General features: G+C 35.9%; 4 protein-coding genes across 4 annotated transcripts in view; 3 read left to right on the forward strand and 1 right to left on the reverse strand.

The window, feature by feature from the left end:
• The first annotated feature begins 335 nt into the window (after positions 1-335).
• Positions 336-7,182, forward strand: mutyh (mutY DNA glycosylase). The gene is made up of 15 exons (XM_073819259.1): positions 336-663; positions 764-891; positions 1,340-1,379; positions 1,471-1,544; positions 1,631-1,672; positions 1,761-1,832; positions 3,362-3,475; positions 3,895-3,992; positions 4,552-4,696; positions 4,775-4,865; positions 5,315-5,497; positions 5,594-5,739; positions 5,875-6,024; positions 6,197-6,238; positions 6,830-7,182. The coding sequence occupies exons 1-15, from the start codon at positions 558-560 to the stop codon at positions 6,974-6,976; spliced, it is 1,578 nt and encodes a 525-aa protein (XP_073675360.1). The 5' UTR covers positions 336-557; the 3' UTR covers positions 6,977-7,182.
• Positions 7,183-7,555: 373 nt separating this feature from the next.
• elovl8b (ELOVL fatty acid elongase 8b) lies at positions 7,556-10,841 on the forward strand. The gene is made up of 8 exons (XM_073819260.1): positions 7,556-7,699; positions 7,930-8,041; positions 8,203-8,390; positions 8,475-8,555; positions 8,720-8,776; positions 9,749-9,863; positions 10,037-10,164; positions 10,428-10,841. The coding sequence occupies exons 2-8, from the start codon at positions 7,984-7,986 to the stop codon at positions 10,593-10,595; spliced, it is 795 nt and encodes a 264-aa protein (XP_073675361.1). The 5' UTR covers positions 7,556-7,699; positions 7,930-7,983; the 3' UTR covers positions 10,596-10,841.
• Positions 10,842-10,988: 147 nt separating this feature from the next.
• rps8b (ribosomal protein S8b) lies at positions 10,989-17,413 on the forward strand. The gene is made up of 6 exons (XM_073819261.1): positions 10,989-11,023; positions 11,455-11,561; positions 11,740-11,839; positions 15,713-15,888; positions 16,411-16,540; positions 16,811-17,413. Exons 1-6 carry the CDS (start codon positions 11,020-11,022, stop codon positions 16,918-16,920), a joined length of 627 nt encoding a protein of 208 aa, XP_073675362.1. The 5' UTR covers positions 10,989-11,019; the 3' UTR covers positions 16,921-17,413.
• A 666-nt stretch (positions 17,414-18,079) lies between these two features.
• glis1b (GLIS family zinc finger 1b) overlaps positions 18,080-25,758 on the reverse strand; it is a 107,212-nt gene continuing 99,533 nt past the window's right edge. Inside the window, exons 9-11 of the mRNA XM_073819262.1 lie at positions 23,207-23,367; positions 20,302-20,460; positions 18,080-18,637 (exon numbers count right to left, since the gene is read on the reverse strand). Of these exons, the coding sequence (XP_073675363.1) occupies positions 18,504-18,637; positions 20,302-20,460; positions 23,207-23,367 (454 nt within the window). The 3' untranslated portion in view covers positions 18,080-18,503. The remainder of the gene's footprint in view (positions 18,638-20,301; positions 20,461-23,206; positions 23,368-25,758) is intronic.

A 25,758-nucleotide genomic window follows, 5' to 3' on the forward strand; every position in this document is an offset into this window, starting at 1 on the left:
TGTAGTTGATGGTGTTTTTATACATAAAATAATAAAAGTGATCACAAAGAACAGTCTTCTATATTTCTTTGGTTCATTCAATATGGGTGCACTAGAAACACAACCATTAACTTTTTTAAATTATAAAATAGATTGTAATGTGTATGTGATGTAAACGACATAAAGTATGTAAATTATAGTATGTAGATAGATAGATAGATAGATAGACAGATAGATAGGCCTGAAAAGGTTGACCACGCCCCCTTCTTTAAATATGCAGTGTCGAAGCGTTCCAAAGTCAGTTATTGGTTCAAAGAAGCCCCGCCTTTCAGGAAGTGAAACAAGGCGGGAGCGGTGATGCTGCTGCATGTTGTGAAAACATGCTCGTCTCTTACTGTAATACATGTCGTTTTTAATCTAGGATTTTTAACCTTCTGATGTTTTATTCGTTGTACTTTGTTCAATAATAGCGACCATGTGCAGATAAGTTTGTGCTTGATTTTAATTTACAGTTTAAGTAAAGAGTTTTAAGTGTCCCACAGCAGGTTTATTAGTTAGTGAAAGATTAGTTAAGCACTATGAGCAGGTTAAGATCTGCAGTGCAGAAGGGAAAGAGAGCAGCTCTAGAAAACACAGAGGTGATCAAATCCAAGAAGAAGATATCAAAGCCTGCCATTAAAGAAGGTGAGTGGTTCTGTGTGTGCTTTATATATCAAGGTAACTCGATGTTTGCCTTTAAAATGTTATAATGTTTGAGTTTGTATTGATTTCTTATTCCCACCAGAGGAACCATCTGAAACTGAACCCTCATCATACCACTTTTTCCATGATCCAACTGAAATCTCTCTTTTCCGCTCTCAACTTCTGCAGTGGTATGATCAAAATAAGAGAGAGCTTCCCTGGAGGTCACTGGTAAGGGAATCTGATATTCTTAATTAGTAAATAACCTATAGTTTTTGTCACATGACCATGCTTTTTGGGCCCATAACATACACCTACAGCCTGAGAGATGCTTATGAGAAGTTATCAGCATTCCTATGCTTGTTAATGCACATTTAAAGCATTGCAGGAAGAAAATGTTTCATTGTAGGCCTAAATATGTATCATAATGGTAAATTGTCTGTGTATAAAACCACATGAATTATTTAGTTAAAGATTAAAAGTGAATTATTGAATTAAATTATTGCATTTTTCCTAAAATATGTCTGTGGGGTGAAGTGTGTTAAATGCTTGAGGGTTATTTGTGTCAGTGGCTAATCTAATGACTCAGAATGAAGGAAATACTATTACAAACCCTTTTACAAAATGTCAAAATAAGACTTTGAAATGAGATCAGTCTTTTTTACAATCATTTCTACAGGCTATGACAGAGCCAGATGTTAATATTAGGACATATGGAGGTATGAAAAAAGTTATTTTAATGTAATGTTGATCATAACCTAAAATGTAAATATATTTATTTTAAAAAAAAATCTCTGTTGCTGTTCTCAGTGTGGGTCTCAGAGATCATGTTACAGCAGACTCAAGTTGCCACAGTGATAGACTACTATAACAGATGGATGAAGGTAGGCGACTTCTTCTCACTGACTTCTTCTCTCACAGTACCTCTGGAATGCCACATTTTATGCTTTTTCTGCGTCTTTATTTTTAGAGATGGCCCACTGTGGAAAAACTTGCTGCAGCTACACTGGAGGTGATAGTTAAATCCATAGACATACACAAAATAAACAGAAAGTGACATAGTGAGCATCTGACAGCAGTGCATTATTGTCTCCCTGCAGGAAGTGAACCAAATGTGGGCAGGTCTTGGATATTACTCTCGAGGACGCAGGCTGCATGAAGGTGCTCAGAAAGTAAGTTTAAACATTATAATGTTAAATAAGATTTAGATGTTTGCTTTCCTACATTTATGTAATATGCAAAATCTGCAATTGTTAATTATTTTACCAAAATAAGAGGAATCATACAAAATGCATTAAGAGTTGGGGAGTGAAAACCTTTTGAATTTGAAGATCAGGGTAAGTATAACTTATTTTGTCTTCTGGGAAACATGAAAGTATCTTCTGTAGCTTCTGAAGGGCAGTACTTAATGAAAAAAAGTATGATATTAAAGGAGTAGTTCACTTTCAGAACAAAAATGTACAGATAATGTACTCACCCCCTTGTCATCCAAGATGTTCATGTCTTTCTTTCTTCAGTTGTAAAGAAATTATGTTTTTTGAGGAAAACATATCAGGATTTCTCTCCATATAGTGGATTTCTATGGTGCCCCCGAGTTTGAACTTCCAAAATGCAGTTTAAATGCAAAGGACAAAAGGACTTCAAAGGACTCTAAACAATCCCAGCCGAGGAAGAAGGGTCTTATCTAGTGAAATGATCGGTTATTTTCTAAAAACATTTACAATTTATATAGTTTTTAATGCCTACACAATGTACACACAGAGCTAGACAAGATGAGCATTTGAGGTTAAAAAGTATATCAATTGTAATTTTTGGGGGAAAATAACAATCGTTTCGCTAGATAAGACCCTTCTTTCCTCAGCTGTGATGGTTTAGACCCCTTTGAAGCTGCATTTTGGAAGTTCAAACTCAGGGGCACCATAGAAGTCCATTGCATGGAGAGAAATACTGAAATGTTTTCCTCAAAAAAATTTTTTTTAACGAATGAAGAAGGAAAGATATGAACATCTTGGATGACAAGGGGGTGAGTACATTATCTGTAAATTTTTGTTCTGAAAGTGAACTACTCCTTTAAGGCAAAATATGAAAACTGTACACGTTCTTTCCATTCAAAAGTTTACACCCCCGGCTCTTAATGCATGATTTTTCATTCCAAAACCGTCAGTGAGTGTTTGAACCTTCTGTAATAGCTGCAATGAGTCCCTCAGTTGTCCTCAGTGTGAAAAGATGGATCTCAAAATCATGCAGTCATTCTTGGAAAGGGTTTAAATACACACAAATGCTTAAAAAAAACCAAAAGAATTTGTGGGAGCTGAAGGATTTTTTCTGAAGAACAGCAGGCAGCTTAACAGTTCAAGACAAACAATGAACAAGTATCACGAGATAAAACACAAATAGCTGTGAATCGTTCAGGTAACAACTTAGTATTAAGAATCAAGTGTAAGTAAACTTTTGAACAGGGTAATTTTTTTATTTTTTATAAATTCAACTAATATTTTGTCTTGTTGACTATATGTAAACGTCTTTTATGTGAAATATTCAGGTCAGTACTACAGTAAATAAAAAAAATAGCATGCATTTTGTATGATCCCTTTGATTTTGGTAAAATAATGAACATTTTGAAGATTCTGCAAGGTGTTTGTAAACTTTTGACTTCAATTGTATGTAATCTGCACAACATACATGTTGATTCTTACAATAGGTAGTATCAGAACTGGATGGACAGATGCCAAAGACCACAGCAGGGCTAATGAAACAGCTGCCTGGGGTTGGACGTTACACCGCTGGGGCGATCGGTTCCATAGCACTTGGACAGGTAAATTTGTTTTGTTGATAAATTTGATTTGGACCATGTTCTTAAATAAATGGTTCACTAAAAATAGCTCACTCTCAGGCCAAGATGTAGATTAGAAATGTAGCATTATATCACTTGCTCACCAATGGCTCCTCTGCAGTGAATGGGTGCCACCCAGATGAGCGTTTAAACAGCTGATAAAACATCACAATAATCCACAAGTGACCCACACAACTCCAGTCCATCAATTGATGTCTTGTGAAGTGAAAAGCTGCATGTTTGTGAGAAGTTAATTGATCATGAAGACATTTTTGCACTACTCCTTTAATGAATGTACTTGATCAATTTGGACATTGTATTTTCAGGGTATTAAATACTGTGAATATTTAGCAGTAAATGCTGTTCATTTATTTGATGCAATAGTGTTTGTTGTTCTCTAGGTCACAGGTGCAGTTGATGGAAATGTCATTCGAGTTCTGTGTCGTGTTCGAGCCATAGGAGCAGACAGCACTAGTCCTGCTGTAACAGATGCTTTGTGGTACTGAAAGATACATCAAGTTGTTGTACTGTTAAGCAAATCTGCATCTAAGCTGTAAAATTTTAGATTTATTATATTATTTATTTATTATATGTGACCCTGGACCACAAAACCAGTCTTAAGTCGCTGGGGTATATTTGTAGCAATAGCCAAAAATACATTGCATGGGTCAAAATTTTAGATTTTTCTTTTATGCCAAAAATCATTAAGAAATTAAGTAAAGTTCATGTTCCATGAAGATTTTTTGTAAAATTCCTGCTGTAAACATATCAAAATGTAATTTTTGATTTGTAATATCCATTGTTAAGAACCTAATTTGGACAACTTTAAAGGTGATTTTCTTAGTCTTTTAGATTTTTTTGCATCCTCAGATTTCTGATTTCAAATAGATGTATCTCAGCCAAATATTGTCCTATCCTAACAAACCATACATCAATAGAAAGCTTATTTATTGAGCTTTATATTTCATATGGTGTATAAATCTCAGTTTTGACAAATTTAACCTTATGACTGGTTTTGTGGTCCAGGGTCACATATTATGTTTATTGCTGTATTTCAGGAAAATTGCTGACGCACTTGTTGACCCAGAGAGACCCGGAGACTTCAATCAGGCTATGATGGAATTAGGGGCCAGAGTCTGCACTCCGAAATCCCCTCTGTGCAGCCAGTGTCCCGTTCAAACCCACTGTCATGCCTTTAGGAAGGTACTGCTGAACAGTTCTCACCAAAACACTTGTCTTATGACCTATTACATATCAGATTTGATCTCTTCTATACTGTAGGTGAGCATTAAACAAGAGACTGACTCCAAAAGACTACTAAGTAAACTTGCCTCAAAACTCAACACCTCAGTTCCTGACATAGAGAATTGTTGTAAGTTGTAAAGTCTTCTGTTGAAGACAAAAAGTGACCCTTGACCACAAAACCAGTCATAAGTAGCATGAGTGTATTTGTAGCCAACAATACAAAGTTATCGATTTTTCTTTCATGCCAAAAATCGCTATGATATTAAGTAAAGGTTATGTTCCATGAAGATATTTTCTAAATTTCCTACCATAAATATATCAAACTTAAGATCACTGATATACATTCCTAAGAACTTCATTTGGACAACTTTAAAGGTGCTTTTCAAATAGTTGTATCTCGGCAAAATATTGTCCTATCATAACAAATCATACATTATCTTATTTATTCAGCTTTCAGATGATGTATCAATTTAAATGGCTGATTTTGTGGTCCAGGGTCACAAATTTTCTCTTTATTCATACATCAGCTCTTCAGATCAAAAGCAGTGTCTAATGTATGTTCACATTCTCTGACAGTGGCTGCTGGCAGCTGTGGCTTGTGTCTATCTGAGGACTGGGACCCTCAGCTCGGGGTGCAGAATTATCCAAGAAAACCTGTTAAAAAGGCTCCACGTGTGGAGCAAACCCTAACCTGTGTAGTTGAACATCAGCGAGCCGGAGAAGAGATGGAGTATCTGCTCACTCAAAGACCAAGCAAAGGTCAAACAATAGTTTTGACTGGGTGAATAAGAACAACTGAATAACTTGAAAATATCATGAAAAAATATGATTTTGGATTACATGGATGTGTTGCAGGACTCTTGGCTGGGATGTGGGAGCTACCCAGCATGCTTTTGGAGGCTGATGTCTCTGAGAATAAATATAAAGACTTGATATGTGACATGATGCAAAAACTGCTGGAAAAAACTCTGGATGCAAACTCAGTGCAGTTTGTGGGAGAGGTGGGTGTTTTTCCCAAATACGAAACTGATCTAAATTTACTCAATAGAAATATGATTTGCGTCTTTGGCAATGATGTGCATGTTTAGTTACAATGCATCTGTTTGATATTCATCCATGTTTATGTTCTCTGTCAGGTGGTGCATATTTTCTCCCACATCCATCAAACCTATATTGTCTTTTCCGTGCGTGTGTCTGACTGGTCAGAAAGAGAGCTAGAGCAGAAGACCTGCTGGCTCACTAAATCTGCTCTGAAGGAGGCAGCTGTATCCACTGGGGTTAAAAAGGTTGTGTGTATTTTCATGGATGTCACAGCAAAGCTAAACTAACCAGTGGTGTAAACTAAAACGTTTAAAAAAACGTTTGTGTGTACAAGAAATTAATATTTTTGAAAATACTTTTTTATACTTGTTGATACTGTCACATGTATGTAACGATCTTGTATATTAAATTACACAGATTATGAAGCTCTATGAATCTTCAAGCAAAGTGGACAGCAAGGTAAGTTTCCCAGGTTTGCAGGTGCTTTGTATTTTGCACTATTAAGTATTTTCGTATATTTATTATTGATATAGAGGTTTTCACGATATTCACCGTCATTAATCGGCCATATTTGCGGCCACTGAATGTAAACCATGGCATTGAACTGAACGAAACTCGCATATTTCGCTTATTGCTGCTGAAAATGGTCATTTATTGTCATGTTTTGGTCTATACAAATCGGCCCAACTGGAAACAACATTTGGAGTACTATATTTTGTCAAAAGTTATAACAAATTAAGGTGAAGACTGCAAAAAACTGAGGAACAGAAGGTGTTTGTGGTTGGCCAAACTGAGCCAGAATTTCCAGGGTAAGAAAATCAACATACGTGTTAGTTCTTTCAGTTAGGTGTAATATTAGGATAATATCTTAATTAAAACTTCTCGTACATATCTTTACAACCCTTTAATTTGTCATTCAGTAGTACATTAATCGTGCAATCCATGCTGTTGTTTACATCCAAGTATCGCCAATATGGCCGCGTATCCAGGTAACTGACAAACTTTGACGTAGGTGCAAACCCTCTATTCTGACATTTTTCACTTTTTCAGGAGAAGAAGAGAAAGTCCAGCCCTGAGAAACGGTCAAACAAAATAAAAAAGCCTAAGGGTGCTGCTACTAGTAAAGGACCCAAACAACTCTGCATCAGTAAATTCTTTTCTACATCTAAGACAACAGCCAGAAGCCAAAACTGTTGACAAAAGCTTGTCTGTATATTAAGGTTCACAATTTTTTGATATATGTAGTCAATATGTAGTATCATGTAATTTTGCTACTATGTCAAGAGAGTCACATAGAACATTAAAGCTGTAGATAATGTGTGTTATATTTAAAGAGGGATAGTTTTTAGAAGTTGTGCTTTTAAATAAATAATAAATGTATAATATGAACTGTTTTTCTTTTAATAAATCTGACCTAATTTCATAACACATCTTGATAAATCTCTCTTTTTTTGCAGCATAGTTTTAATTTATCAGCATGTACCCAGACAGATAAATTAATTTACATCATCATGTTCATTTAATTCTCTGCGCCTTGAATATACTTCCCTCTCTGATGCTGGAGTGTCAAAATAAGAGTCGAGGTATATATTTTTCTAACAAACCTGGGATTATTTCTTATATAACACTTGTGGAAAAATACTTTATAGCTTTAAATTGGAGTTAAATTTATCATTTGGCCTATTTGTTTAAAATTCAGATTAATGTATCTGTTTTTTTAACCGCACTGGGACTTTTAACTGAAATGCGAGTTGAAAACTAGGTGTAGTCCAAAGTTACTAGTCCAGTTTTTCTCCAATAGTTATGTGTACTCCTGCATAACAATTGGTGTGTTTGTGTGAAGTTCAAAGTTCCCATCTAACTGTGGGGCTGACTGACTAAAATCTTCAACAGAGTGCGATAAAGTTGTACTTTCCTCAGGTAAGTTCACCGGTGAATGTATGTTGATTGCAAATTAAAATAATCCAAACACGGATAATAAGATAATTGTTGATAATGAAACCGCACAATATATATTTTTTGACATGTCACTCAAAGACCAAGCCTCAAATCAGTTTGTTGCAAAACTTGTTTCCAACGAAGAAGGTATGCACTCTTTGCATGTCAGATCTTATAACTCTTCTTTTTACGTGTTTTCTCTTCTGCTACAGTAAATGCTATTCCAGACTTCTTTATTATAAAGCAATCCTATATTAGCGTCCACAATGGAATCAACATGGCAGAGAATGGAATCCATGCATCGCTGGATTCTTGAGAATGGCGGTATGATTTATTTTTTCATAAGTTTTTAAGCATGATTTATTTTATACCTTGTATTTTACTGTACTATCTACATGGAGTAGTATTTGTGTGCGAGTGCATAAAACGTTTCCTGATAAAATATGAATATAATGATCTCATTTTTTTCTATAATGTTATTTCAGACAAGCGGACGGACCCATGGCTTCTAGTCTACTCTCCTGTACCGATCATCTGTATATTTTTGTGCTATCTTGTTATTATTTGGATCGGGCCCAAGCTTATGAAACACAAAGAACCAGTGAACCTAAAAGCAGTGCTTATAGTGTACAACTTTGCCATGATCGGTTTGTCCATTTACATGTTCCATGAGGTACTTCAATACATAATCTAATTCAGTCCAAGTCTTGTGTTAAAATACCCTAGTCATCAAATCTAAAATCTTTTTTTTTCACAGTTCTTGGTCACATCTTGGCTGGCAAACTACAGTTATCTGTGTCAGCCTGTGGACTACAGCCCCAGTCCACTAGGAATGAGGGTGATTATGTCTGTCTTAGTTTTTTGTTTAGCTTACTGGTGGTCAGGGAATCATGGCTGTTTTAAAAATTATACTTAAATTTACCTATTGTTTTTTGCATTATAATTACATTACCAATAAAAACATGCATTTGTTTCCTAAATATTACTGTACTTTTCTTTTAGATGGCCAGTGTATGCTGGTGGTTCTTCTTCTCTAAAGTCATTGAGCTTAGTGATACAGTAAGTTTGACTTATTTAACAATCATTACACATACAGTTGAGGTCAAATGTTTACATACACCTTTCAGAATCTGGTGGTTTTACTAAAATAATTGAATCGATAATGACCCCGTTCAAAAGTTTACATACATTTGATTCTTTTCTTGTTACTTGAATGATCTACAGCGGTGTTTTTTGTTTTGTTTTTCTGTTTAGCAATAGTTGTTCATGAGTCTCTTGTTTGTCCTGAACAGACGCATTTTTGTGTATTTGAACCCTATTTATTTAACAATGACTGTACGATACAGAAGGATCAAACACACACTGATGCTCCAGAAGGAAACAACGATGTTTAGGCAAAATGTACACATCTTCATTCTGTTCAAAAAGTTTACACCCCTTGATCTTAATGAATCCTTTTTTCCTTCTGAAGCATCAGTGAGCATTTGAACCTTCTGTAAAAGTTGCATATGAGTCCCTCAGTTGTCCTCAGTGTGAAAAGATGGATCTCAGAATTATACAGTCATTGTTGGAAAGGGTTCAAATACACAAAAATGCTAAAAAACCAAAGCAATTGTGGGACCTGAAGGATTTTTCTGAAAAACAGCAGGCAGTTTAACTGTTCAGAACAAACAAGATATTCATCACGAAATATAACTGTCACGAAAAAAAAAAACCCAGCTGTGGGTCAATTAGGTAGCAACACAGTATTAAGAATGAAGTGTATGTACATTTTTGAATGGGGTAATTTTTTTTCAACTTTATTTTCTCTTGTGGACTATATGTAAACGTCTTTTATGTGAAATATCTTATTCAGGTCAGTACTTAGTAAAAAATAACATGCATTTTATATGATCCTCTTATTTTGGTAAAATAATGAACATTTTGCAGATTTTGCAAGGTGTATGTAAACTTTTGACCTCAACTGTATTTACACCTGTTGTAGACCGCAGTTCAAAGACAGATGCTTTCTCTCTTAATTTCCACATTCAGATATTTTTTATCCTGAGGAAAAAGAACAGCCAGCTCACATTTCTGCATGTGTATCATCATGGAACTATGATCTTCAACTGGTGGGCAGGAGTTAAATATTTGGCAGGAGGTCAATGTAAGTCAGAAATATGTCTAAGATTAAATAATTAATAGTAAAAATACACACATTCAAAACACTGAACTAATAAACTGAAAGACTAAACTTTTCATCTTTGTTAACATTATATCACATATAATGCTCATTAAATGTAAGTTTTTTTTTTTGTTTTTTTTTGCCTATTCTTTCAGCATTTTTTATCGGGCTGCTGAACACCTTCGTTCATATCGTGATGTATTCTTACTATGGCCTGGCGTCCCTGGGGCCCCACATGCAGAAATATCTGTGGTGGAAGCGCTATCTCACCTCACTTCAGCTGGTAAATTCACACACATATTAATAATCTGGTCATTTGAAAAGACACTTTCAGTCTATCAGAGTCTTTTGTTTGATTTATTCAAATTTGTATTGGTTTGTTTGTTAAGATACATTTTCTCAATACAGACACCCTTTTAGTAGATGGCCAGTTGACACTTGTTTAAAAAATTATTGGAATTAAAAAAATCCAAATAAATATAGTAATCCATAACAATAAAAAACAACAACACATAAACAGTACTGTTGAATAACCTCTCATTACAGGTCCAGTTTGTCCTGCTGACTATTCACACTGGATACAACCTCTTCACTGAGTGTGACTTCCCTGATTCCATGAATATAGTTGTGTTTGCATACCTCGTCAGCCTCATTTTACTTTTCAGCAACTTTTACTACCAGAGCTATATAACCAGGAAAAGCAAGAAGTTATAACAGAGTTGGTCCACATGATATGCAGAGGAATCACCCGTCCTTTGATAGACTAATTTATCCATTGCTAATCTCAGCAGTGCAGCTATATTAAGGCATCAGGACTGAAAATTTGGTAAAACCACTGACCTCATATCTAATTTGGGTTTTAATATTACTTATCATGTCTTATTATTTTCTGCATTATGGAACTTTATGTCATCAACTGAAATAACTTGAATTGTAAATAAAGTGTAATTTCATTTTGAACTCTCAGGTGGAAGATTATTCATTGTTTTGCATGGCTTTATACTGTCTTGTACACTGTCTTTACTAACAATAGTGAAGTGCACTAGATGGCACTATTTACGTATTTTGGCTGCAGCTGCCTCAGACATGTTCTCGCACAAATTCTCGCGATAATTAGCACCGTCGAAGGCACCCAGCAATGGGTGAGTATTTCGTAACATGGAGTGAATAAACTCAATTACGCAGTTCTTTATTCAGCCCTGTTAACACTATATAAACCTTAAATTTACCATCACAGTATGTCCATAATATATATTAAATCTTTGATGTGTGAATAATTAGCTCAGACTTGCGTTTTTGCTGTACTTACCGCTTATCGCTGTAATCAGCTGTTTAGTCCAGTTTCAGTTTTGCACTACAAACACAGTCTTCAAAATGACGGATTAATTAAACCATATACTCAAATCAAGCTGGGCAATATCCACGACAGGTGCATTGCAGTTCGTACGCAGTTTATTTCCTGCAAATAACAGCAGAACATTATTTCTTATTAGGAATAAAAAAACAATGACATTAGACGTAGGTGCATGTAATTTGTTAATTCATTAGTGTTTTTCATCCCTGTTCTCTTCAGGTATCTCCAGGGATAACTGGCACAAGCGTCGTAAAACTGGAGGGAAAAGGAAGCCCCACCATAAAAAAAGAAAGCATGAACTGGGCCGCCCTGCTGCAAACACAAAGGTGCGAGAGTTTTGTTGTGACGCGCATCAAAAAATAATCAGGATATGTGCGTCATTTCATGTGGTTTTGATGACTGCAGAGACACGGTCTACATTGCCAAGTGGTTCAATACAACATGTTGTTAATGACATAAAATGTACATAAAAATCATTTTAATAATATTTTGTTAACTGTTTAGATCGGTCCTCGTCGTATTCACACAGTGCGTGTGCGGGGAGGCAATAAGAAATACCGCGCACTGAGACTGGACAGCGGCAACTTCGCCTGGGGTTCTGAGTGTGAGTGCACATCTCACACTCACATCATTTTTCTTTTTCTTTTCCCTTTCTTCTTTTTCTTTTCTCCTCCCTATTATTTCAACTCCAAAAGCAATTCATATTTACATACTCAGTTATTGTGATTTATTACACATAATCTTTTATGTGTTACTTTTTACATTCATCTCATTACCACTAAGAAATGAAAGGGTTTATGACACAGATTTCTTATTTTATAGTAATACACTAAAAAGGATTCCATAAAATGTACGGTAAAAAAGCGGCATCTGTGGTTGCTAGAATTTTACTGTAAAAAAAAAAGGTAGCAACATTTTAGGTTTTACAGTTTTATCTTAAATTTAAAGTTAAATACCGTAATTTCATTAACTGATATAATGTTAATATACCAACCTAATAAAGTACTGAAATCTGTTTTGTACCTTTGTAATACATTGATAACCACCAAATGCAGGTAGTGATGAGAAAGTCACATGATGAACCAAAGCTCATCACAAGCAGCTTTTAAATATTAACACATAACATATATGTCATTCACACAAACAATAAACACTATCATCTTAACACACATGAAACTGAAATAATGCAAAAAACATTTATTTAACAACATTAGGAGTAACATACAACCTTAATATACAAAATTGATAAGATTATTTCAACAACAAAAAAAAAATTCTGGGAATTCCGATTATTCACTGTAAATTTTACAACTTCCAAAAATGGCGTACTACCGGAAAATTACATGTAATGTCCAATACAGTTTTTCACCGTATATAAGGGAATTTACCATTAAATTCACTGTAAATTTTTTTTACAGTGTATGTACCTTGAGGTTTACTTACAATGTTAATAAACGAAAAACATTCTGCAAGTAAACTAGAGAGAGTGACGTGATCCACTTTCTTGTTTGGTATGAGAACACAAAAAGCGAATTTAATTATCCACGTGAGTAGATTACATACAAAGTAAATGCAAAGACCCGAATAGAGGTGAATTTGTGCTGGATGTGCAATGTGTTTGCAGTCACATCTCATGCAAGTTAAAAAAAATTTAACTCGAGCGGAAAATTTCACGTTCTCGCCCAAGCCAGTCAGCAAAAAGGTTATTAACACATCTGGTTGTATCAGAAAATGGAAGAGGGCATTATTGTAGCTTAGAATTTATGATCTGGAGCATAGAAAACTATTCAGATCAGTTGTAATGGTAGTTGTATTTTAATAGCATGGGAACAGAGATGCTGCTATCAATAAAAAAAATGATGTCAGTGTATATACAGTTGTAAAACATAACACACACATCAGTGCAGGATTAATAATTATCTGCCTCTGGATGGTGCTGTGAACCCAGACACGTCAGTGTTTGGCTTTCCGGCGAATTTGGGACTTCCACAATAGGTACAAAGCAGCAATCATAGTTATCATACAAAGTCAATCCAAAAATGTGAATAGTTCGCACCAGGCAATTCGAATGACACAATTTGGGTAGCTCGTTTGCAGTGAATAACAATATGGTGTTATCCGCGCAAGTTGAAAAATTTCAACTCGAGAAAAAAAAAAAAAAAAACGCACGAAAAACATTTATTGGGAGTAGGGGTGGGCGGTACACCGGTGTCATAGTCATCACCGGTGTGAGATAGCGCCACGACATGGATTTTCTAATACCGTCAATACCGGTATATTTAAAACATTAAATTTTCTTCAAACGTTCAGTTGTGGTCTGAATACCTGTCCTTATACTATATATCTTGTTGTAAATAAAAAAGTAAAACATATTCGTATCAGCTTTGCAGGTGGTAGGTAAAAGGGGAGTGGCCAACGGCTGGTGAAACATCGTGAAGAAAGGTCGGCCCTGTAGCCTATACCAGGGGCGGAGTGGCAATCGGGACGACCGGGACTTTTCCCGGTCGGCCGGCCAAAGGATTTACACAGCGGATCACAAATTGAGCAGGCGCGAGGCGAACGCGACCGGCCTGTTTACGTTTACTTTCGATTTTGTAAAGGGAGCAGCACATCTTATAATAGATATTTGTCAGTGAGTACAAGATTGCAACAAATCCTCCAGTCTATTTTTGTCATCTCTCTTTACTTTCGACCCGTGATCGTTCAAATCTAAAGGTCATTGTACACTGAGTCCGATTTTCGTATGTTTTTTTTTTTAGTTTTCTCATATTCGCCATCCTTATCAAAATGCTTATTATGGATGTGAAAATGCAGAACATCAAACATGATCCAAATTTTTTTATGACGGATGAAAGTTTCAGAGGCAGTGTGTAAACTCGATTAACATAACCTGTATTTTTTTTAACGTGCAAAAATGTCGGACGAAAATTTCGTACTCACGTGTGCAAAGACATTAACTCCAGCAGCTCATGTTGGATGCAGGGTTGCCAAGTCCGCGTTTTTCCCCACAGAATTGGTCTACTTTTAAACTGTTGCCATGGGTTGATTTCCCCCAGTTATTTAAAGGTTTTAAATATTGCAGAAATTAAATTTAAAAAAATAATTTTTGTTTTGTTGTACACTGTTAAGTAAGATCTTTAGGTTTTTTGCAAAATAAATATGTTGAGAATGCATAATACTCTCCCATGTCTCTTTTTGATAAGGATACCTACCATATACTTATTATATTATGAAAAGATTAACTTTATTCACATACTAAATGGACAGGACAGGCTACTTCTCCGAAAATGTACCAAAAAAAGTAATACCGTGATATTATACCGGCACCGTTCAAAAGATGAAAAATACCGTGATATTAATTTTAGGTCATATCGCCCACCCCTAATTGGGAGCAATCTGGAAATATTCTACTACTAGAATATTTGCTTCACATTTGGTGTACACACAGCATAAAACAACCTGTTTTTAAGGGGTGGGACTTTAAAGACTTGTCAGGAATTGGCCACTGTTATGATTGGCTGATGTCAATGCATAGGAAACAGTATCAACACCCCCTCGCTTTAGCATGTGAGTGTTTTGACAACATGATTAAAAAAACTAATTTCCAGACAGAGCATTATGAAATAATTTACTTATCGTTTGTGATGCAGCTGCAGTCAGATCTAGAACTGCTTCATCTCTCAACAAATGTTTCTTTGTGAACTCTCAATGACACTGTCGCTCATTTACAAAACAGACTGTTTGCCGATGTCTTGCTCTGGAGGCAGTGTTTGTGCAAATGTTTGTGCCTGGGTGACGTCACCTTGCGCCTCAGATCCAAACAAGCCATTTTAAAATAAGTTGCTTTGTTTATAATGAGGAGGACGTTTTAAGCTATAAAACTTGCAGGATGTTTTAATGGCACAAAGCCTTCTAATATGCCAAAAGATCAAGGCAAATTTGATTTCTCATGTAATGACCCATTTAAGTTTGTAAGTTTTAGGACTACAAACTGACCAGCTTTGTTGAATTACTTACTTGCTAAATGTGTAGGCAAAATCGGTGTGTTTTGGTGCATTTTCAATCCCTTTAACTTCCCTTGCTAACTAATATTTTCATTGGTTGTCAGGACACTGAGTCAGTGCATTTAGAAGTATTAAAACCATGGAATGCCTTTAGACTGAGATCATGGAAGTGGTGCCTGGAAATTTTCTCATAAATTTTGCGTGAAGTCTCTGATGTAACACATCACTGTTAAACAAAACAATTTGCTTGCGCAGGGAAAACTGTTGAATTGACCTGTTCTTAAATGTCTGTCTCATGGGTTGCATGGACAATTTTTCAGTTTTTACACATGCCATGTGAATTATTTATTCTCTGCGAGCAAATCCAAACATGACATTGGTGAAATCCTGCTCTGGAAGTTCTCTGCATTTTTTCTTCTTTTTTGGGCAATAATTAAAAGTACATGTAATTTTTGTCTCTATATAACTCACAGGTTGCACTCGCAAAACCAGGATCATTGACGTTGTGTACAATGCCTCCAACAATGAGCTTGTGAGAACCAAGACCCTGGTGAAGAACTGCATTATTCTGGTGGATAGCACACCGTTCAGGCAGTGGTATGAACGCTACTACGCCATTCCACTGGGACGCAAGAAAGGGGCAAAGCTGGTAGGCTTTCATTTCACATCTCACAGTATAAATAGATAGGCATATCTATTAATAGAGATTAAGCCAGCTCAGACTGTTCATGAACTCTTGCATGCATATTGCACATAAAATGACAAGCTTTTGCAAAACCACAAGCTCCAATGTGTCATCTTTACATGGTTGCTACAATGCAAGGTTTCTGATGAGCTTGTAATGGCTTTGCTGGTTTGTGTTGCCATAATATTAACAAACGAGCAGTGATTTAATTGATAGCAATGTAAACACACCTTTCAACTTTAAATTGCATATTAGATGCACATTGCGTTAATATGGCAAGAATAAACCAGCATTGTTTTCTAATTAAGCTCTAATATTCAGTTCAGATATACAATTAAAGACCAGGACCTACAGTAGTTCCAACAAGCCATACTATGTACAGCACCAGAATCTAAACCTTCTTTTAAGTGTGTAAAAGAAATACGAGATGGCTAGTATTTTGAGGAGTTGCCTTTGTAAATTTACATATGTATCTTCATCCCTCAGACTCCAGAAGAGGAGGAGGTCTTGAACAAGAAACGGTCAAAGAAGGTTCAGAAGAAGATTGATGGACGCAGGAAGAAGAGCAAGATTAGCAGTTTGCTGGAGGATCAGTTCCTGCAGGGCAAGCTTCTCGGTGAGTTTTCCATTCACAATCATCTCCACTTTCCTATACTGATGGTTGGCAAGAGGTTGTTTTTTCCAACAGCATTACCTAGAGCTAGAGTCCATTCAATCAGTGGTCCAAAGCAAATAAACATTACAGTATGTGCACCAATCCTTGCTGACTGATTTAGTAATATCACAGGATGTGCTCATTTTTATTATCAAACTGGTCTCACATTCATTTTTTCAACGCTAGTCAGACGTCTTCTAAGTTTGTTTTTTTACTGTTCTACTGTCTCAGCCTGTCTTGCGTCCAGGCCTGGCCAGTGTGGCCGAGCAGACGGATACATCTTGGAAGGGAAAGAACTGGAGTTCTACCTCCGCAAGATCAAAGCCAAGAAAGGCAAATAGACTTAAGCAATATTACCAGAGCTCTACAGTATGAACATTTACGGGTGAAAATGACTATATCTGAAACATCAAATTTAATGGTTTTTCTTATCTAGCTACTTCCTAATCAGCTAACAAAATTTGCTGGCTTTATGTTACTTTTCCCCTGAAATATACAGTTTAAAACATATTGCACTTTTAATCATCTGTGTGATAATGTCTGTATCCCACACTAACTGCACTTTTATGTTAGAATTTACTGTTACTATTTTTTGGGGGGTGGGTGGGGGCTTCTATTTATTCCTGTCACTGTCAATTTAGCTCAAGTTTTGAGAGTCTAAATTAAATTTTAAATAATCATGTACATAATATGGTGATTAAAGTTTCAATGTTATATTCAATAATTATATTCTCAGGACTTGTATAAAACTAAAAGTGATACAGTTCTTAAAACTTAAAGTTGAAGACTTCTGAATGTGGAGAGCTCTGATTATATTAAACAATATCTACTCAAGTTTTTTGGGGTGCTGTTTTCTATGGTCTCATTTATGATATTTAGTAATTATTGGAAACATGAACTATCCCTTTATCTTAAAATTTGAGTTTTGATTAGTGGGATTCTCTTCCTCTCCAAAAGGGGGCAGACTCTCCCCAAAAATAGTCTACAATCGCTTATTAAATTGAAGGTTTCTTTGCTCAGTTCATTATATGGCTAGGTTTAGTTCTAATAAACTTAAAAAAAGTAAAGGGAACATATGCGAATAATTTGCAGAATGTCTTGCAGTTTGATTCCCCAGTATATTTTATAGTGTTTAAACTGAATTTAATGATATTTGAGTCTGAGTAACACCATATTTATTTAGTTAAACAGTCAACATAATTACCAGATCTAAAACATACAATAATGAGCGTTAGACTGCAATATTCAAGAGTCATTTATTTTCAGAGATTCAGAGATTGACATAATTATTAATATTAAACAAACTGTACATTTTATACATATGTTGAAAGTGTGGTAGATATTAAAGCCATCAACCGTTACAAAATAAAGAACTCTGTTTATCTGGGATGATGACAACCAAATGACAAAGCAATACAAACATTTGCAAACATTCACTGACAAAACACAGCAACACTAAATAATTGTTTCCAACACAACAGCCAACAAATTCAAAAAAGAGCTCTGAGAGGGAAATGTGGAACTCATCACTGATGAGCTGTGGTGGTTCTGAAGTTCTATCAAACTGTTCCAAAGTCACAACAGGATCTGAGCTGACCAGCTGGATTTATTAAGGCTAGTGATGCCGTGATGACGACAAGGGAGTATCTCATGAGACCTTCAACATCTTTCAAAAGACTGTGAAAAAAGCGCAATTTCATAACATCCACCAATAAACACCTAACAACATAAACCCCTCATCATTTAACCTTCATTTGTTGTGGAATAGCAGCTTTTGCTTAGTCAAGAAAGCAGATATTTCAGTCCAATGAGGTGATCCAACCATGCATTTTAGGGAAATAAAAAGGATGAATTCTGAGGAAAAAAGTTTGATGTAGGAAAAGAAAGTTTTGGTCTGAAAGGAGACAATTGTGTTAAGCTGGTCCTATGTCTCTGTGTACACTGATGACATTTGGCTCAAGCCACGATCGAAGCCGCCCACCTGAAAGAAAACACTCTCCTCTGTGCCTGGTGAGAACTGGCAACCTGATCCTATGATGTCCGGTACCAAGCTGAAACCTTTGCATTATGAAAAAGAAACAAGGAATAATGTGTTATAATTGTATTACATTTTGAGAATGTGCAAAAAAAATGTCCTGTTAGCTAGTAATTAAAGTTGAGGTCAAAAGTTTACATATTTCAGAATCTGCAAAATGTTATTTTTACCAAAATAAGAGGGATCATACAAAATGCATGCAATTTTTAATGTAGTACTGACCTGAATAAGATATTTCACATAAAAGACATTTACATATAGTCAACAAGAGAAAATAAGTTCAGTTTATAAAAATTACCCCATTCAAAAGTTTACAATCACTTGCTTCTTAATACTCTGTTGTTACCTGAATGATCCACAGCTGTTTTTTTTTTTTTTGTTTAGTGATAGTTGTTCATGAGTCCCTCGTTTGTCCTGAACAGTTAAACTGCTTGCTGTTCTTCAGAAAAATCCTTCAGGTCCCACAAATTAATTTGTTTTTCAGCATTTTTCTGAATTTGAACCCTTTCCAACAATGACTGTATGATTTTGAGATCCATCATTTCACACTGAGGACAACTGAGGGACTCATATGCAACTATTACAGAAGGTTCAAACGCTCGCTGATGCTTTGGAAGGAAACACGATGCATTAAGAGCCAGGGGGTGAAAACTTTTAAATTTGAAGATCAAGAAAATTGAACTTTTGTATTCTGGGAAACATGTGAGTCGCTTCTGAAGGGAAAGAAAAATGACTACCAGCCAGATCAGCTGACCTGTTTCTAACCATGTTGTCTATTACTGGTAATGTTGTCCGGAAATAAAGCTAATGTATAATGACAATCAGTTGTGCTTAATTGTGTGATATTACTTAATAAATAAACAATCTGTGGAGGTAGAGGCTCTAATTACATTTATGGTTATCCAGTCATTACTAAATCCAGGGCAAAAGTAGTGATGGCTAAAAACAGCTTTGTGAAGTAAGCATCTTGTTTTAATTTTTGGTTCTGCAACAGATACTTTATTTTATTTGAAAGAAATAATAGACATTATTTTAGTGCCAGTATAAAAAAATTCAACTGCTTTTGGAAAAAATGAATCAAACTCTGATATAGTGCTCTAATGTCAAAAGCAGAGTTTTGAACCTTCACTAAGAGAAAGATTTTCCCCAAAGGTTTAGGCTGGTCACAAATTTGCAGTATTGACCAACAGAAATCTGCTTGGTTTAAAAGTGACTTTGTGAGCTGTGCTTTATACAATGCTACACTACTTTTGGCCAAAAATTGTTTATTGTCAGTAATTATGCCAAAATTTGACTTATGTGACTGCGCTTTGAAAAAAAAAAAAAATCTGTGATTAATTATTCACCCTCATGTCGTTCCAAATCTGTAAGACCTTCATCTTCAGAACACAAATTAAGATCTTTCTGATGAAATCAGAGCGCTTACAAAAAAGTATTTTTGTAGCTTCATAAAATTAAGGTTGAACCGCTGATATCACATGGACTATTTTAAAGATGTCCTTACTACCTTTCTGGGCCTTGAACATGGTATTTGTATTGCTGTTTATGCAGGGTCAGAAAGCTCTTGGATCAAAAGTACCTTAATTTGTGTTCCGAAGATAAACGAAGGTCTTAAGGGTTTGGAACAACATGAGAGAATTTTCATTTTTTGGGTGAACTGTCCCTTTAAAGAAGGGTATTTGTATACCTGTGGAAGAGGTGCTGGTGGAACAGCTCATGTGGAAGCCGTTGTGTGGGTTTGTGTTGAAGCTGTGGGAATCTGCAGGTTGATGACCACCACTGATGGACTGGTCCATTCTGTAGCCATCACCAAAATGGAAACAACTCTGAAAGTTGCCACGGTAATCTGTATACACACACCCAAACACAAGGTAAAACATCAGAATAAAATGTCATTCAAATGTGGCTTTTTTCAAAAGTTCAAAACTTAAAATAGCTCTTTAGCAACAGCAAAAACCACAGAAAGCCTGCATTCCTGTTTGTATTTCTATTTTTGGACGATTCCCCTGTTTCTCCGGGTTTGCTTCCAGAAGTGTTAAACAAGTAGTCTCTCTCAGAAGGGGGTCTTGGATTTGAGGTGGTACACACATGTACATCTGTGTACTGACAGGGAAGTTGAGCATTTCTCTTTCACAGCAGTTCTTTTGACAGACAGCTTAGCTGTTTTGGACTGGGTGGTTTTAGAGCAAAAAGCTTCCTCTTGTGGTTCCAGGCGTCTCTTTCAGCCCACATGTTCTGGCTAACGCACACAGCACTCCAGAGACTACGCCAATCCTCATACTGATGGGACTCTCTTTGACACGAAACACTCATGTGCTGAGAATTTTAAACAGGTATATTCCAATAGGTCATGAGTAAATGCAGGGCATGAACACTGTAAGAATTTTGACATTTATTATTTGCAGTTACTCAGGAAATCTTTACTATTAATGGATTAGTTCACTTCCAGAAAAAAAAAATGTTCATATCTTTCTTTCTTCAATTTTACATTTTTTTCTGAAGTTAAGGTTTGTAAGGAAAACATTTCAGGATTTTTCTCCATATAGTGGACTTAAATGGGAATCAACAGGTTGAAGGTCTAAATTGCAGTTTCAATGCAGCTTCAAAAGGCTCTACGCTATCCCAGCTGAGGAATAAGGGTCTTATCTTTTTTCATCCAAAAAAAAAAAAAAAAAATTATATATATGATGTCCAACAATTTTGAAGTTAGAAAAGAAAATTAGTTTTTCACCCTATCCTTGCTTTTTTAACCAGAGTACATGCAAAGAACTAACCGCGTGTGACATTACAATGTGATGTAATGTGTGAAGTCGAGCTAGAGCAATACGAGCATTTGTGATTGAAGAGTATATGCAATATTTTTTTTTGTAGAAAATGACCAATTGTTTCACCAGATAAGACCCTTATTCCTCGGCTCGAATGGTGTAGAGCCCTTTGAAGCTGCACTGAAACTGCAGTTTGAACCTTCAACCTGCTGATCCCCATTGAAGTCCACTATATGGAGAAAAATCCTGGAATGTTTTCCTCAAAAAACGATTTCTTTTAGACTGAAGAAAGAATGACAAACATCTGGGATATCTTGGGGGTGAGTAAATTATCAGGATTTTTTTTATTCTGGTAGTGAACTAATCCTTTAATGCTGCCTTATAAAATCAAAATCAACAATTATTTTTTTTTATGGAAAACTGAAGTGTTTATAAACAATTTATCTGTATGCATTTAAACCCTATCAAGTCTATATTTGATACATTTGATACTTTGCAGAAAAAAACATGCTGTTACCAAGTAAAAGTCATTTTAGTATAATTCTGAAAACATCCCTCTTCAGATCATGGTACTCGTGTCTTTCAGCTGTGAAATCTTTACTGATGCAAACTTAAGAATAACTTATATTGTTAGGAATATTTCAACACTTACCGAACTGAATAAAAAAAATAAATAAATAAAAAACGTTCAAATGTTCAAAAATTATCCATACACCATTTTTAAGAAAATTCATGCTAAAATGTGAGTACCAAATATGATACATCAGACTTTGAGGAATGTTTATTTGTCCATCTCTTAATCATTATTGTATTGGATATGTTTTGCCCCTTCACACAATAAAAACTACAGAGCTTTAATCATAAAAAAAGGCATTTAAATATCATCCTTCTAAGACATATTATTGGGAGATACAGAGTGCAGACTGATATTTCATGCACTTTATGTAAGTAGTCTGCTATACTGTTATCATCAATATCTCACTGATTTACATTGCAATCTCATCAATCTCAATTTCATCTTATGTTTTGGTTATTCAAATATGAGCAACTACATCAAAGTTTGGGCCTCTAAATAAAACTTCTATGAGCCATAAAAGCCTGATGTATAAATGATGATACTCAACAAAAACACTTTCACCAAAAATATTTGGTGTAGGACAGGCGATCTGATGAATCATAATGCAGAATCCACCATTCTGTCCGAAAAACAAATCAGACAGGAGAGTAGATTAACTTCGGTGGACTTAAACTTGAAAAATTGTGTGCATTGACAACTTTCCACAGTTGAAATAAAACACATTCTGATGTTCATCCATGTTTTTTCATGCTTTAAGTAAATAAGATGATTGGTTCACGTGTCAATTGATATAATAATGCAATACAGTGATCTGTCGTGACAAAACGGTATTTATTGTTTGAATTTCTTTAAAAAATGACAACATTTTAAAGCTGAGACCTTGTTTCATACCAGAAGTAACCTGCTCTGTCTTGTCTGTCGGCGTATTGTCAGTTCCCTCTTTGCTCTGCAATGTATTTTTCACAGTGAAGTGTGAAAGCAGCATTGTTTGTCGGACATAGCAACAGTAACTAGGGAGGGTGGGTTTTTGCGAAGGGTCATTAACAAAGAAACAGAATGTAACACACTGAATTTAACACAATTTTGAAGTAGAAATGCTCAAACAGTATTTTCTTGTAAAAAAAAAACAACAAAAAAAAACTTTTACAATGCTGTTTTAAATCAGCCTAAAAGGAAGTGCTGGACTTTTAATGTGTGTGAAGACTACCACCCAATAAAATCGGAGCAAACAAACACAGGTCGTCTCGTACCTTCACTTGAAGGCAGGTTGTGGAAGGCGGTGTAGGGTTTATGGTGAGTGTGGAGGTGTTGCTGGCTGGAAGAGGAGTTCTGTTGCTTCTCTAGTGTTGGTGGAGGAGACGTAGCGGCCTTCAGCAGACTGATCCCTGGAGACAGCAAAGCTCCGGATAACCTGGAAGAGAGAAGTAAGCGTTAACTATTAAGATTAATAGTGGAAGATAAGCAGGCCAAAAAAAATACTATAAAATTTCAAATAGGAGTATACAATTTATATGATATGAGTCCTGTGGATATTACTTTATAGGCTTACCCCATCCTACCTTTAACCCTGAGAAAGATCTGAGAGGATTACATCAGAAAAAGAGTCATATAGCCTAAAGTGAAACATTATTTATTTATTTTATTCATTTATTTTTTATTTACTCTAAAACAAGAATTGGAAAAGGATGAAGCATGTTAATGGAAAGTCCTGAGCCTGGTTTTGATTGAGTACAAGCCCATTCTTCACTCCAGATGCCACTTATACATAACATGCCCCTGACTTACTGTACACTGTGATGGCTTTGGGGAAGTTATGATAGCTTGCTCATGCTTGCACACAATGGAACAAATAAAGGCTTTGTTAGTGCCATTAGATGCAGCTGTCACAAGCAAGTCTTCAAATATGCAAAACCAAGTTCCAGCGAGACTCGGAGTGCCAACCCATCGGCCCTGTGAAGTCGTTCCTGCCCCCTAAGTCAAGGCTTTCTGCCTTTAGTGCACACATCAAAGAGTCATATTCTGAATTTCAGAAATGAACAGAGAACAAAAACAAACTTAAAAAAAAAAATTGCCTGTTTAAACACAAGTATGACAAACAGATGCTTGTCATGATGTAGTTGTGGAGAGATATTATGAGGACATATACTGCTATAATGCAAGATATGGGAGGACAGAGGACATGAACAAAGGAAAGCACTTTACTGATTGTTTGGTCTTGCTAATGTTCACTTTCAAATGTTCACTTTAGTACTTAAAAGACCTCGTGGAATAAATATTAGAGTTTGTACACAACAATATACTACGCTAGTCTGCACCTAAACACTGATAAAATTCGCTTTTAGATAAACATTACCATTCCAAAGTTTCAGTCAAGATTTTTTTTAAGAAATTAATACTTTTATTTGGTCATTACACAAAAAAAATGTAGAAAAAAAAATGACAGTAAAGATATTTACATTGTTTTAAAAACTGAAATAAAATCTAAAAACAAATACATCCTAGGTGTATATGACTTTCTTCTTTCAGGCAAATACAATCTGAGTAAAAAATGTCCTAGCTCTTCCAAGCTTTATAATGGCAGTGAATGGCTGTTGAGATTGTGAAGTCCAATAAAGTGCATCCATCCATCATAAGAAATGCTCCACACAAAATGTTAGTGTAAGAAAAAAAAAATCCATATTTAAAACTTTATAAACCGCAATCTCTAGCTTCCATTAACTGTAGTACTTGCATTCACCAGAGAGTGGCATTTCAACCGATGACGTAGAAAGTAGGCAAAGCGTAAGCTTTGGTGAGAATATGCTAGTCTCATGAGAAACAAGTTTAGTTTACAGGAGCAAAGAAAGCTACATTTACTTTGTTCTTCTCTAGACTTACATTGAAATCCTTAGACATTTTTCTTTACACAGCCGCATTTTAGTACTTCTAATTCTTGCCTGGTGTTTTGTTTTGCTCTCTCATCTGCGCTTCTGCATTCATCATCACATTTGCCTATATCCTACATTATCCCATTATCTCTCTTGTGAACATGAACATGTAGACAGTTAGCGGAAACGAGAGATTGTGATTAATAAAGTTTTAAATAAGAGTATTTTTCTTACATAAACTTATCGATTCACTTCAGGCCTTTACTAAACCCCCGGAACCGTGTGGAGTACTTTTTATGATGGCTGGATACACTTTATTGGACTTCAAAATTTCAACAGCCATTCACTGTCAATAGCCGCTTTTCCACTGTCGGGCCAGTGCGAGCCAGTGCTAAGAGCGTGCCGGGCGGGGCCAATGGCCTCGAGTCGCAAGCACCAAGGCCAAAAGTAAGCTGCGTTTCCACTATCGAGCCAGTTGCCTCGCTGCGCAAACCTAAAGCCCGCCCTTTACACACCTCCTTGGATCAAACGTCACGAAACCCCTCCCCTTTCAGTGGGGAGATTGAAAGTAAGTCACCGTAGTGTGATCATCGAAAGAAACAAAATGGAGAGAGCCGAAGCGGCTGTTTGTTTGCTCCTTTCTGTGTTTTCTTGGTGGAAGATGAGGCAGTGAAACCAAGATGCGAAGACGGAGGCTCAGCGGCGTTTACGCCGAAAGCTTGTTAGCTACAAGGCGAAAAAGAACAATACAGCGACGTGGAACCCGGATACAGCGAATGCAGAAATGCCTTGTAATGTTGGTGATGTCTGTTCTGATGTAAGAAGTGCTCTGCAGCAGTTGTTTATGCAGCAGCAATATTTGTAATATATGTGACCCTGGGCCACAAAACCAGTCATAAGGTTAAATTTTACAAAACTGAGATGTATACATCATA

Source organism: Garra rufa, chromosome 15 (assembly GCF_049309525.1).
Source record: "Garra rufa chromosome 15, GarRuf1.0, whole genome shotgun sequence".
Taxonomy (NCBI): domain Eukaryota; kingdom Metazoa; phylum Chordata; class Actinopteri; order Cypriniformes; family Cyprinidae; genus Garra; species Garra rufa.